General features: G+C 42.9%; 1 protein-coding gene across 1 annotated transcript in view; it reads left to right on the top strand.

Moving 5' to 3' along the window:
• Window positions 1-14,133: 14,133 nt before the first annotated feature.
• Window positions 14,134-15,320, top strand: part of mao (monoamine oxidase) — a 50,029-nt gene continuing 48,842 nt past the window's right edge. Inside the window, exon 1 of the mRNA XM_037110262.1 lies at window positions 14,134-14,286. Within this exon, the coding sequence (XP_036966157.1) occupies window positions 14,169-14,286 (118 nt within the window). The 5' untranslated portion in view covers window positions 14,134-14,168. The remainder of the gene's footprint in view (window positions 14,287-15,320) is intronic.

The raw sequence follows: 15,320 nt of genomic DNA, 5'->3' as shown, positions 1-15,320 counted from the left end.
TAGTTGATGGCATCTGCTGAAAAATGACAGAGGATAAACTTGTTTCAGTTTGTGGTGCACAAGCAATATCAGAGATAACTGAATTTGTCCCGTAAAATATATTTTTGGAACAAATATAATATAGTATAAAGCATGGAGGCTTGGAGGTGTAGCCTTAGCTATTAGCCATATACTTCTATATACTTTTCAGACAGTTCAGAACAATTGAGTCACTTATTATATCTAGAATTTAACAGCGTTGTGCCCCTGATGGCCTCCAGCCAACAGACTTGAAGTTGAGGTGTGAGGTGTGGTTGAGTTGTAGAGCTGAATGAAGACAGACCCACTGTTGCGCAAGTTCACACTTTCCAAGAATGGGTTCTAAGTTCAGAGCACACAAATTACAATTAAGTAGTTAATGCTCATTTCTTCAGTTTCTTCTCCTTGTGATCCTTCTTTAATACAACTGCTTGCCCGTCCATCTGCAGCCCCAAATAGTGTTGGGGAGAGTCATTACAGCAATGTGTCACTTTTAGCAGTGAAAAAGTAACTTAGTATTAACGCATTACCATCAAATATGTAATATACAACTTGCTTAATATCTCTGGAAAGATTCATGTTACAGACATACTTCTTTAGCCATATCATTGGGCTGATTGGGGGTTGGTGGGATCCTATCCCTTTCAGCAGCTTTGTCTTCAGCATTAAACTGCAGTCTCTTTCTGGAGACCTAAATCCTCATGATAAATCCAACACTGAATGTACCATGATGCCTTGGGCTGCATCTGTTGACCAATCAGGAGCTCTAACTGAGAGCCTTAAGGGCTCTGGGCCATACAGTATAACCTACCACTGGATTGGTAATGAATTGCAATCATGCTTTGGTGCATTGGTTGCTATACATGCATCATTCAGCTTTTCCAATTTAGGATGCCTTGTTGGACTTATGAGCATTGCTAATTCTGGCCGGAATTAACAACTCACTTAACACTCACATTCACATCCATTGGTTGATAACAGTTCACAGTTATTTTCACAAAAATATGAACTCTTTTAGTGGGTTCTGAATAATGCTGGATGTACACAGTCACAGTGAAAGCTTTTCCTATGGTAACAATTGACAGCTGATACAAAAGACACCTGCTGACAATTAACAACAAGAGGGTAACGCCACACCAGAGACAATAAAACACTGGACTTATTTTATGCCAACAGCAAGGAGGCATACAATTCACCCCACTCCCTCCCCTGACCACAATCTGGTGCATCTCCTGCCTGTTTACAAGCCCCTTGTTAACAGGCAACCAGTGGAAAGCTGCACAGTTAATGCAAGGAGTCTGAGGAGGCTCTGAGGGACTGCTTGGACTCAACTGTGTGGGACCAACTGTGTGTTTCTCATGGGGAGGACATCGACAGCATCTCGTGCGAGCACAGAATGTACACGCCACTGTGCAGTAGGCAGCAAGTCGAAGCAGTGTTTTTCAATGCAACTTTTTGTGGTAAGATAAGGCAGTTGGATGTCTGGGCAGTGTGTGGGGGGCTTAAGGAGAAAAAGAGGGCCTTTAGGTCAGGAAACAAGGAGGAGCTGAAGGCTGTGCAGAAGGAGCCGAGGAAGAAGATCAGAGAGGGGAAGAACAGCTACAGGAGGAAGATGGAGGACCAGCTACAGCAGAGAAAAATCAGTGGAGTCTGGAAAAGCCTTAAAACAATCTCAGGACTCCAGACTCCCAGGCTGCAGGGGATCAGAAGTGGGTGAACGACATGGACCTGTTTTTCATTAGGTTTGACCAGACACCCACCCCTCCCCTGCCCAGTCAGCTCTGTTGCCCCCACCACCTCTTCCATCCCCCAGTTTACTGCCCCATTCTCACCTCTACCTCCTTTTCCACAGCTTTCATGTCACAGACTCCCCCCACTGCCCCCCCGACCTCACCCCCATCCGACACTCAGACCCCCTGCTCCACTCTGTCCCTTTTGTCTCTCCAGGTGAGAAATGATTTGAGGAAGATGAAGGTGAAGAAGGCTACAGGTCCAGATGGGATCAGCTTCAGGCTCCTCAAGTCCTGTGCAGACCAGCTGTGCAGGATTGTGGAGTACATCTTCAACCTTAGCTTGAAGCTGGGAAAAGTGCCACTGTTGTAGAAAACCCACTGCGTGGTACCAGTACCAAAGATCCTGCACCCAAAAGACTTTAACAGCTACAGACCAGTTGCTCTCACTTTACACCTGATGAAGACCCTGGAGTGGCTGGTCCTCGTCCATCTCCGCCCTCTGGTGGGTCCTTTTATGGACAAACTGGTGTGGGTCCTTTTATGGACTACGGGACTATGTGTCACACACAAATCTTCACAAGGTCCCACAGGGAACAGTCCTGGCCCCTTTCCTGTTCACCCTGTACATCGCAGACTTCTACCACCAATCCCCTCACTGCCATCTACGCAGGCACAGACAACACGGCACGCAGGTGAACATCCAGGGAACCGACATTGAGATGGTTGCGTCTTACAAGTATCTGGGAGTTCACCTGAACAATAAACGATAGAATAGAATAGAAGTAGACTAGACCTGACCTCTTTCTATGACTCTGTGGTGACATCATTTTCTATGGAGTAGTCTGCTGGAGCATCAGCACCTTGGCAGCAGACAGGAGGAGACTTGATAAACTTATCAAGAAGGCCAGCTCCATCCTGGGATGGGAGTAGCTGTCATCACTGCTGCAGCAGAAGTCCCACCCCCTGCAGGACACTATCTCAGCACTGGGCAGCTCCTTCAGCGACAGACTGATACACCCTAAGTGTGTGAAGGAGAGGTACCGCAGGTCCTTCCTCTCTGCTGCTGTCAGACTGTACAACCAGTACTGCTCCATATAGACCTCACCCTGTACTCTGCACTGTGCAATAAGAATTACAAACTCTTTTCAACATCCATATTTATTATCTATATTCAAAATCTTTATATAAAAATGTGTTGCTCATTTTTGCAATATATCATGTAAATATGTATATACGTCAATACTATTTTATGTCATGTCATTGTCCGTAGCCGCTTATCCCTTTTCCATGGGGTCGCGGGATGTTGCTGCTGGAGCCAATCCCAGCCTTGTCTCAGGGCGAGGGCAGGGTACTCCCTGGACAAGTCGCCAGCTCATCGCAGGGCCCTCACTGATACAGACAGAAATAATAATAATAAATAATTTCTCAGTCTTTGTTAGCTGTTTGTGACATTTTGTGCTCGTGCGCTACACATGCTCACATCCTGTGCATCTCTTGGGGGCTAAGCCTCCCCTGTCCTTAAAAACTAGTGACACCCCCGGTGCACCCCACACTTTCTGAGTGCAATAGGCATCTGACAGACCTGTAGTTAGGCCGTCTTAATTTTGCTCTAAAACTGTCTGATATACAGTAAGTTTAACAAAGAGAGACAAAGGGCAGGTTATTTGTGCCAAAAAATGTTGTATTTACACTATAATATGCATATATACTATATGTGTATACAGTATAAGACATATACTGCATACATTTTATAAATTACAAACAAATACAAAACTGTAACATGAAGCACATTATGATGTTACAAGTGTTAAATAAACACACCAGAAAAAAGTCATTCATGTTAGGAAACAGAATACTTTTTCTGAAGTCCGGCTCTGTGCTGTGTCTGTCTTCGTCAGGCTGCTGCTGCCCTCTGCTGACAACAACACTGTGCACACCTGTAGCTGAGCTCAATGTAACCTGATTATCTCCATTGTGCTCCCTTCATCACACATTATGGTGGAACACAGAAGGAGGATGGTACAACCTGTACTGATTAAAAAAAAAAAGCAGGACAATGTACCATATGACTCTCTCTGTACAGAATTTGTATTCTGTTGTGTGTTTTGTCTCCCGCTGAGTCTTGGATAAATCATAATACAGACACCTGGCAGAGGAAAAAGACAGTGCCAGTAACAGCGTGTGTTTTTGTGTTGCTTTGTAGTTATTATAAATTGTTTCTAATCTTCACCTCCCACACACACACACACACACTGTCATGGCGACGTCTGCACCATCTGTCTCTATCTTCAGTCTTTGTGCATGTTTGTTATATACCCTCATCTGTCCACTAGTCACTGCTGCATCATTATCTCATCAGCCAGGGTGACTTTCTATCAGACGTCATAGCTATCCACAAGGTTTAAGTCTTAAAACAGCACAATAAACAGAAACAGCTTGATACAGATGATAGAAACAAACAGCATAGAAATCAGATGAAATATTGCAAATTTAAAGGGGAAATGTGTTGTCATTCTTTTAAATGGCAGGGGTTTAATAATAAAACAATGTTTGAGCCCTTCTTGTGTTGATGATAAATTGTTATGTTTCAGCATGGGGAATTAAACTGCTCTATGGTAAGGTGGTATGACAGAGGATACATCTGCATCTTTACCAGACGGCAGCAGGGTTATTATATATTCTAATATGACAAACACCAAAGTTTAGAAATATCAAATTATATATATATATATCTATATATCTATATCTATATCTATATCTATATCTATATCTATATATATATACTGTATATATATGGAAATGAGACTCAAAAAAAAAGTTTTCTTATAAATAGCACCTCTGGGACCTCAGCATTTATGAGGTAGTATCAGCATCAGCCCTTAAGTAACTTGTAAAACCTGATCTGTAACATGTGGTTCACGAAATGTATGCAAAAGATGTTCGTTCATGCAACAGTCTCAAGGTGGTCAAATACATTTTAATTCTTTTAAATTAATTTGAATTAATTTTGTTAAATAGTGTGTATGAAATTGATTAAATTAATTAATTGTAATTTTCTATTACATCTATGAAATATATTACTGCATAATTTTTTTCAGTGTGGGTCAATAATAGATTTTGTGCCACAATCCAGGCTGATTGGCTATATTCCTATATCTGTTTCCTTTAATCAGTAATTTTTCTTTGGCATTTTGTCCTTTTTCATTGAGCGGCATAAGCAAGTAATATATTATGGAATTAGTTATCAGCCGTTCCATTTTCATATTCTTCTTGAAAAATTACTTTATCTAATAAACAGACTATGCATAGAAATAAGCTGATTCATGGGCCCCTGGACTCTAATCAGCGAATGTCGTACAGGTCACTTGCTGGATACCCAACTGTGGCCTCAATTAGGCAGCTGTGGGGACCAACAGATGAAGTCAGTTCATTGAGGTTTTCAGAATTGACTGAACTCAGTTTCCCAGAATTCCCCAGTCTTTACACCTAGGTGCAAATTCAGCTTTAAGTTACAACTGACCAGGATGACCAAATAGTCAAAACTCCAGCTCCTTCCTTTTTTCTCTCCCTTGTCCACCTCTCTTCCCACGGGGCTGCCTGTTCTCACGTTTTCTTCTTCTGGATTATTCTGGGCCTAACAGTTGCTGAGAGAACTTTTCCTCACAGCAGTGACGCAAGGTCCTGCATGTATTCCAGCTTAGTTAGCTCCAGCAGCTGCAATGCAAAGCTTACCAGCTAACTCCACAATCCAAGAAACCTGAAGCGAGTTAGCACCAAGCTGCTATCCTTGCAAAGGGAAGGAATGACCAGTTTTCTCCACCTGCTGTCTTTCATCAGACCTTGCATAGCAAGAACTGGGCCTAGATAGTAAGAGTCAGTGCGTTTACATGCACAGCTTAGTCAGATTACAGCCATAGTTCCACTATGCCACTCAATCAGACACCTGCAATTATCCGAGTATACATGCCAGTGAGAAAATCGGATTATTGGGCTGGAGCATGTCATACCCCGGTACGCTGGGTGGCACTGTACCCATTTCAAAACACCTCCGGCTGACCTCTTATGTCACCAGCTGCCTCGGCATTCAAGAAAGATGGCGTATGAAGAGCAAGACAAAGCTACATCTTTGTACACTTTGTATATGGTGTACATGACAATTACACAAACTAGATGCACAATGGTGCTCTTTCTTGCGGTGATTTCGGAGGAAAGACGCCACCGCCGCCTTCCGTCTACTTCCGGCTCACGGCCCCGGGGAAAAATCTCGCGCCTGTGCAGAATGCAAAAATCCAATCCGATCTGCTGGAACATATACATGCAGGAGTAATGCGACTATCAATGAAATAATCTGGGTGATTTAATTTGATCATGAGAAATCCGATCTGGTCTGATTTTAGTCAGTGTATACATGCATCTTAAAGATCCGATCATAGTCAGACTAACCCAGTAATTTGGTTTTCTTAAGTGGCATGTAAACGCACTGAGTGTCACGATTTCGATTTTAAATCGAAATCGACCAAAATTAAGTCACAATCTTGAACTTCGAATTAAATAATGGAATCGTCGATCCGGTCGGCTTTCCAAGCGGAAAAAACATGTGTGTTGAAGTGCTACGACTCAGCTTCCTCTAACTTCCTCTAACTAATGTTGTTAATAATAAGCCAGTAGCTATTAGCTACAGCCAGCCAAATGATAGCATGGTGTTACACCATTCCTGTTCGGCTCCTGGACCATGGTCGGGAAGCACAGGGGAGATGATTTCCTCCGGGCCGAAGTTTATGTTTACCTACGGGATGAACCCCCTTTCATGTGTTAAGCTGGTTGGGAAATAATACCAGGGAGCTTTGCTGTATATTGAGGGGCCATTGCCTTTATTCACAGCCAAACTGCAGCCTATGTTATACACTGCACTGCTGTCGCTACGACTGCTACTCCTTTCGCTTCTCCTTTCGCTTCTCCTTTCGCTTCTCCTTCCTCTCCCATTCATTCACTGTCCGCACGTACGCATGCTCCCTCACTCTCGTTCGCCCACTCACATGTTACACGCTGCCCTATTCCTGAAAGGGGCTACGCCACTCTTACAACAATGGCAAATGCAGATGCAGAAGACCCATTGACAGAACTTGAACCCCCTCCCCTTTCACTGAAGTTGTTAATAAATGTTTTAAATCTGACAATGTAGTGTGGTACATTGTGAACAAAGGTCAGATATTATATGGCATAAAAGTCTAGTCTAAAAATGGCATAGCAACCTGTGCTTTAAAAAAAACAAATGTAAAAATCGAGAATCGAATCAAACAGTGACCTTAGAATCGAAAATGTAATCAAATCGAGGATTTGTAGAATCGTGACACCCCTACTAGATAGCACACAGCATCACATAGCACGGCTATACAGAGGACTTTTAACCCTGGTTGATGTGTTCAGTGTGTTCATGGATGTGTTTGTTCACTGTTTTGGTGTTATTGTGATTACACGTCAGGTTATTGGTAGTTTGCTTTGCTACACAGCTAAATTAACATTAGTAAGATTATGCTTAACACAGACTCAGGGTCTTTGCATGCAACTAACCATCTTCTATATCTTGGCATCACATCACACGCACACACACTCCTTCAGCCTGGAGCATATCACGCCTGCAAGTGATATCAGTGATCACATGACATGAGCACTACCATTGTTTCTTTGTGCTCCCCTATCAGAGAAAAAAGTGGCGATCTACCATCTTGGACCTGAGTCCGACCATTAGTCAGCCATTGAGAAGTCAACCATTTTGTTTGTATTCTTCCTTTGTCCATACCATGTGACACAGTACTTTGGCCCCTTGCCATTACTTTGTTTTTGTTCTTACACACACACACACACACACACGTAATTAGTACATGTTAGTCTGTGTGTTTTTCATTTTGTTATAAATACAGACTTATGACTTACAGACTTAGACTTATGAACCTTCATGCTATCTATATAATATTATATAAGAGTGATTGCTGAAACCCTTAAAACCGCTAGTTTACGTAGTTTTAGCAACCTCAGAAATGACCGCATGATAACAATACATTGCAGTATGTGCCTCCAACAAGAAACTGCCATCAAAAAGCCACAAATTATGCTCAGAACAGCACCAAACTTCAGCAACAGTACAAATAGGGTCCCAGCACATAGGCATCAAACCTCCGCTAACTTAGCCGGGTTGCTATTGTAAAGTGAACACAGCTCACCATTCTCCTGCCGCAGCTTCCTGTTGTGGGGAAGCCCTGTGAGTCGTTTACTGAGTACGGTCAGAAATGCTCAATTCCGTTCTTTTCCCTGTTAGCTCTAGATAATAACTGTTATAAACTGGTAGGCAAGACACATATGAACTTTGATTGCATTTCCATGGAGTAATAATCACAGATTTTCATCCTTGAGCTGCAGAACTCTACAGCACTCGGTACTCGACTCGCAGGGCTTCCCCACAACTAGCGTTGTGTCGGTCACGAACGTGTTGTTTGAACGAACAGATATTTTCAGTGAACGAAGTGAACAGGATCACTTCATGGACTGATTCGTTCCTCTCTCAGTTCAGTTGAGCTCAGCCTTGATCATGCCGGCCAGGAGTGGAACTGCCGCGACTCACTCAGAGAACTGTCAGGACGTGATTCTCATTTGCGCTGTGATTCGTTCATGATTCACGAACCTACTGCAGGCAGAGAACTGACGCTGAGGACGTGATTCTCGTTCAGGTACTGTGCTGAAAATGGCGCTGTGTCACTCACCCAGGGCAGAGGAGATGATTCACATTCAGTAACTGTACTGCTAAAATTAGCGCTGTGTTGCTAACATCCGTGTAGCATCATCTTAAGTGATTTTACTGCACAGTAAAAGTCACTCATGTTCGCGAACGTGATTCTCAGCAGCTGCCGTCACACAAGTTTGCGAATGTGATTCACGTTCACACTGATTTAGTGACAGCACAAACATGAATCGTCCTCAGCAGGTCGTTCGCGAACAATGGACGCCAGGACGTGAATCACGTTCGTGCTGTGATTCATTCATGATTCGCGAACCTACTGCAGGCAGAGAACTGACGCTGAGGACGTGATTCTCGTTCACGTACTGTACTGAAAGTGGCGCTGTGTCTCTCACTCAGCCAGGGCAGAGGAGATGATTCACATTCAGTAACTGTACTGCTAAAATTAGCGCTGTATTGCTAACATCCATGTAGCATCATGTTAAGTGATTTTACTAACCCATGTAATAATTTTAGTGCATGTATACCACTCAGAGCAGCACTGCGTCTCCCGTGAATGATTGCGCACCGTCCCTCAGTAAGTGAACATGAACCTCAGGGCTGAATTATTAACTGAATGACGGATCATTTGGCTGCTTATCAGTTCAGGGAGTTGGAGAGCACTGAATGATTCGGTGAACAAATCTTTTGAATGTATCGTTTTACTGAACGGAGATTCAGTTCAGTAAAAAGAACTGCCGTTCCCATCACTACCCACAACAGGAAAATGTTGCAGGAGAGTGGTGAGTTATGTTGACTTTACAATAGCAATCTGGCTTAGTTAGTGGAAGTTTGATGCCTCGAACTACAGTGGCTTGCAACAGTATTCACCCCCCTTGAACTTTTCCAAATCTTTCACGTTTTAAAAACAAATGTAAATGTATTTTCTTGGGACTTTCTTTGTGATAGACCAACACAAAGTGGTGCATAATTGTGAAGTGGAAGGAGAATGATACATGGTTTTAATTTTTTTAAAGTGTGGTGTGCAAAAGTATTCACCCCCCTGAGTCAGTACTTTGTAGAACCACCTTTTACTGCAATGACAGCTGCAAGTCTTTCGGGGTAAATCCTGACCAGCGATGCACATATAGAGACTGATATATTTGCCCATTCTTCCTTGCAAAATAGCTCAAGCTTAGTCTGATTGGATGGAGAGTGTCTGTGAACAGCAGATTCCAATGTAGCTCTGGCTGTATATTTAGGCTCGTTGTCAGGCTGGAAGGTGAATTTCCGCCCCAGTTTCAAGTCCTTTGCAGACTCTAACAGGTTTTCTTCCAAGATTGTCCTGTATTTGGCTCCATCCATCTTCCCATCAACTGAGACCAGCTTCCCTGTCCCTGCTGAAGAAAAGCATCCCCACAGCATGATGCTGCCACCACCAGGTTTCATGGTGGGAATGGTGTATTCAGGGTGATGTGCAGTGTTAGTTTTCTACCACACATAATGTTTTGCATTTAGGCCAAAAACTTCAATTTTGGTCTCATCTGACCAGAGCACCTTCCTCCACATGTTTGTTGTGCCCCCACATGGCTTGTGGCAAACTGTATGTTTTAACAATGGATTTCTTCTAGCCACTCTTCCATAAAGGCCGGATTTGTGGACTGACTAATAGTTGCCCTGTGGACAGATTCTCCCACCTGAGCTGTGGATCTCTGCAGCTCCTCCAGAGTTATCATGGGCCTCTTGGCTGCTTCTCTGATCAATGCTGTCCTTGCCCAGCCTGTCAGTTTAGGTGGACGGCCATGTCTTGTCATTCTGTGTCTGTGTCACGTGTGCATGGATTAAATTTACACTGGAATATCCCTTTAATTATAATTGTTAATAGCCAATTTTAACCCAAAACTCCCTATTTATGTTACATGAATGAGAATGTTAAGATTCTCAGGCCACTTTCTTTTTTCCATGTAATGGAGGCATGGCATCAGTGCAGTGTTGTGCCTGAATGCAATCGGTGAACAATTGCTCATCAGATTGTTTTGGGCCATTCAACATACAAACTGGCCACAGAAATGAAAAAAGATGGGAAATGTCACAAGTGCCCAACAATCAGTGGCCTACGCCTGGACCTACTTGAGAGCCTTGACACAAATGCTTTTTGAAGTCACAAAGACATGTGAACAGCTGACATGGAAATCTGTTTAAAATGCCCTGTGACAATGGAACCAAGTTCACAGAAGGAAATCATGAACTTCAGAGGGTTTTCAGATCAATGAAGGAACAACCATGAACACATGAACAACATTACATTTAGATTTAATCCTTTGACTGCATCCAGTTTTGGTGGGGTTTGAGACTAAGAGTTGAAATGGATTTTAAAAATCCTCTCAGAGTTGTACTCTGAGAACGGAGAACAGTCTTCACACTGCACTAATAGCACTTCTACACCAGTGGTCCTCAATAGGCGGCCCGCCGGCCTCCTATTTGTGGCCCCCGAACTGTTATTCCTTCACTATGTGCTTTGGTTGGGTCAGCACGTGTATACCGGGACTTGTCTCCATGCCAACGATACACAGACAGCTGGGTCACTCACTGCTGCAAGCACAATTTTTAACTTTCACTTTCGTTTTTGGAGCTGTTCACATATTGACATGTTGCCAGCTGTCGGAGTCTATATTGCATGAAAATGGAGTGTTCCAAGTTCACTGCTAAAAGAAAAATGGACAGTTAAAATTGGCAACTGAAAGAAGAATGAACTGAAAAAAATTGCATTGATTCTCCGTCCAACCAGCACAAGACCCATGTGCTTAACATGCCAGGAGACTATAGCTGTGATGAAGATTTCCAATTTGAAATGACATTATGACACGAAGCATAGGAATTTTGAAGAGACATTTCCTCAAAATTCAGAGGTAAGAACAACAAAAATAAATGCACTGAAATCGTCGTAATAAGCTGCAAGCAGGATTCTTGTCATATCTATGACACACCAACAAAACGCAACAGAGTGCTCACTTAGAGTGGTGTGGATTTTGGGTAAGCACAAGAAGCCACTCTCAGATGCAGAAATAATAAAAGAATGCATGACTAAAGTGATGGACACATGTTTGAAGGCAAACAAAAAGAGGAAATATTCAACTATGTATGTATGTATGTATGTATGTTTTAATTTATGTCAAAATGGAAATGACATTTTATTTTAGTTTGTTTTTGTTGTCGTTTTGAATGAGAGGGACATTTTGTTTTGAATATTACAGTATTATTGCATGTGGCTTGACCGACCTCTATACATGGACCCTTGAGTCATTGAGCGGACTTTTGTGGCTCTTTAAGATTTGTATTTGAGTACCCCTGCTCTACACTGTACCCACAGCTCCAAAGGGCTTCGTGGCCAGCCCAGGTATTCACTAGATAAATATGGACAGCATCAATCCAGGTCATGGAAAGCTGCAGCTCACAGTGCACAGACTCAAGGTGGTTGACACACACTAATTAGCTAGTGTTGGCCAGGGACACGTGCTCTTTGCTATGAGAGAATGCCACAAAGTGAGTAATGATGGTATTTCTGGGTCACCTCACATCTAAATCTAAAATACTTGTTGAACACTGACTTATTGGTGATTGTTTAGTGTTATTGTTTTCAGATCCACTGACACATTTTCAAGTCATGCACCTGGTTGCATTTAAATGTAACAGTAATACATGGAGAGTGGAAATGGTTAACCAATGAAGAGCTAAATTGTGTACTTGTTGCTTTGATTATTTGAAATGCACATCCATAATCCTCACCTACTGAAACCAGGAAAAGAATTGGAAAAGATACAACATCATTTGTAAGGCCTTATAAAATCTTTTATATCTACACAGAGAATGTTTAGACAGTTGCCCAGAGTGAACAAACCCAACAATGACTCCAGAGAGGGCCTCTGGGGTTTTTCAAGTTTAAGCAGCCACTATAGGGGACAACGGGTGTTCAGAGGGTTCAATATGCAACCACACCACTCCATGCCACTAAATCCTACACATTGGTCCTTTAGCACATTCCATCACAATGTCTGCAGAATATCAATGTAGCACTGACAGTACATTACACATTACACACACCAGGATTTCTTCAAATAAAAGAAGCCTTGTTTAATTTATGATTGGATGTATTTTACTGAAATATATTTCTAATTAGGCTTGGAATACAAAACAAATACAGCCTTGATACTTACCATTGCAATTAATTGACATCTCTCTGACAATAAGAGCTAATGTAGCTAGTTTGACAAAAACAGGCTTTATTTCACTATATTAGACTGTAGAGTTGTCAACTGAATGTAGTTGCTTTACCTTCCCCCTTCTTCCCCAGTCTCTTCCACACTGCCCTAGTCCCTGTAAGGACAGGGATGTGCTAACGTGGACATGAGTAGCTTATTCCATAAATTAGATCAAATGAGGATTAGGATTAACCACAATTGTGGGCAGATTAACCCACTAGAGGGCCCTTGATTTAATGTCAACCCACCAGAAAATTTGTACTGGAAAGCTGTTTGTAAATCACATCTTACAGTGCACCGTCTGTGGCTCAAGGTCATCCAATGGGCTGATGAATCGTGGAGTCAGACAGATAATTTTACAAAAACTGAGACAAAACCTATAATCCTAAAAAAGCAACCAAGTCAATAGCATGCAGACTGTGTAGGCCCTCAACATGTCTGAAGGACCTGTGGCCCTTTTTATTATTTCTCAGTAAAAATGTCAGCAATGTTGCAATGTTTTTACATGCATAAACTTTGGCTTTGGACCCTGTTTTAATCTAGAAGCAGAGCACCTAATCATGCTCATAATATCTGACAAACTGAGCTCTACCTGTATATACTTGAATGTACCAGTACTTAGCCAAAAACCTCCCATTGGCCAAGTGACAGCACAGGATATGGCATAGGCAAGATCAAGATCAGCTCTTGGCTGGACGTAATCAGCCACAAGAGGGCAACAGAAACTAAAGTACACAAATGTGAAGCTAGTCCATACCCAGGAGGATACTTCTGCACTACATATAACACTATAAATTAACATGCCAAGTCCAAAGGTCTCGAGTTACTGTCTGCAGACCCAGGACTTTAAGACTACATTTGAGAGTTGTCTAGAATTGCTTCCATCATCATGTATATCAGATGGTAGAGAGTTGACTGTCTGGGTTAAAGGAGAGGTGACCTGCATGTCTGACTATGGCTGTAACCGTCAGGTGACAGACATTCATTTGATTCTGTTGAGATATCAGACATGTTGACGGTCTTCGTATTACAGGGTGATTTCTCACCTTCATCTTTCTTCAACAGGCCTGGTTACTGGGAGCTTGAGCTTGGAGGCAAAAAGGCGTTTCTTGACACAGACTAAACTGGGATCAAGTTGTTTTTTTCTTAATAGATTCACTGGATAGAGAATTAATCCATCTGCTGCCAAGTTTTAATGATACAAGATTTACAGCAAGTGTTCAAGGTTTGGTCCTTTGAGACTGCTGATAACAGTAAACATTGCGCAAAGCAATCGGATCAGGAGCGAAGGTCGTGCCCCATCGGACACACTAACTATTAAATGTAGCACATAAACGAGGTGAAAAGTGATGTCTCTGCAGCTACATGAAGACAAAATCCTCCCAGACTCTACTATCGGTGGGCGGAGCTTGGAGGGAGTGGGCCTGCCCGGCGCTTTTAATACAGATGCGCTCCTCCATGCGCCCTGCGTTCAACGGCGGAGCGGGGAGAAACACAACTGACAGCACCATGACTGCGCCCAGCAACACATACGATGTTATAGTGGTCGGCGGAGGAATATCAGGTAGGAGCCACAGCATTAAACTTTACTTTGCCGTGCAGGGTTCGCGGACAAACTGTACATCCAGCGGCTGATCGAAGCATCGCGCCCCTCCTCTGCAGGACTGCTGCGCTTTGTGTAAGGTGGCCCGACAACTGTTGCACACAAGCTACCCGTGTGTTGTTGTTGTTGTTGTCAAGAAGTGGCACAGCCGCTGTCCGGAAATGATTCTCCTGTCATCTGATGATTGTGGAGACTTTTGTTTGGCAGAGTGCCGGTTTCCTTCTTCACAAGGTGCCATCCATTTTCTCCGCGTTCACGTCTCTTCCGTGAGGCTCCCTCTCCCCCTGTCAACCGCTGTATCATCACAGCAGTGCCTGTTAAGTAACAGCTAATCAGCCAGAGCATACTTTGTATTACCCAAGAGGTGGTGGTGGGCTCCTTATGTTCATTAGTGGTCCGTCTGTAAGGCTGACGTGTGACTTGTTTGAGTTGAATCAGCCCTTCATTAAAACTCACTACTTGTTTTTTAATGCGTGTGTGAGCCAATTAGACGCGAGGTATAGTGCTGCTGAGGATCAACTGCATCTGGCAACTGTTTGCATGAGCTAAGGTTGCATACATTGCTGCTGATACACCTCTTTGTGTAATGTTGCATTGTTGAAAGTTAATTACAAGCTAATTATTCGGATGCTGCACGCTTGACCAACAACAACAACAGGTTTAGTTGATCAGCGGAAAGGGACTTGTTCTTTGTGGTGTCTGATTGAAATACAAGCAGTTCTGCTGCTATCTCTGTAAGCAAACAGGGCTGTTAAGTAACAAGTTATTTCCTGTGGGGAGAAGGGGGGCTGTAGAGTTCCTGCTATGGGAATTTTTCCAAGCATGTGCTTTGCTGGCCAATCTTCTTGAGTACAGACTGTCTGTGACCTTTGTTTATAATTCACCATATCACACACCGCTGTTATTTCATTAAAGTTAGTCCAAGAGTTACCAAAAAGCCCTGCACACGTTTCGCTCAAAATCTTACACTGGGAAAAAAAATGCATCATGAGTAT

The sequence above is a fragment of the Acanthopagrus latus genome, chromosome 9 (genome assembly GCF_904848185.1).
Source record: "Acanthopagrus latus isolate v.2019 chromosome 9, fAcaLat1.1, whole genome shotgun sequence".
NCBI lineage: Eukaryota > Metazoa > Chordata > Actinopteri > Spariformes > Sparidae > Acanthopagrus > Acanthopagrus latus.
Note: the sequence above shows the minus strand (reverse complement) of the source record. Positions and strands in the feature narration are given on the sequence as shown.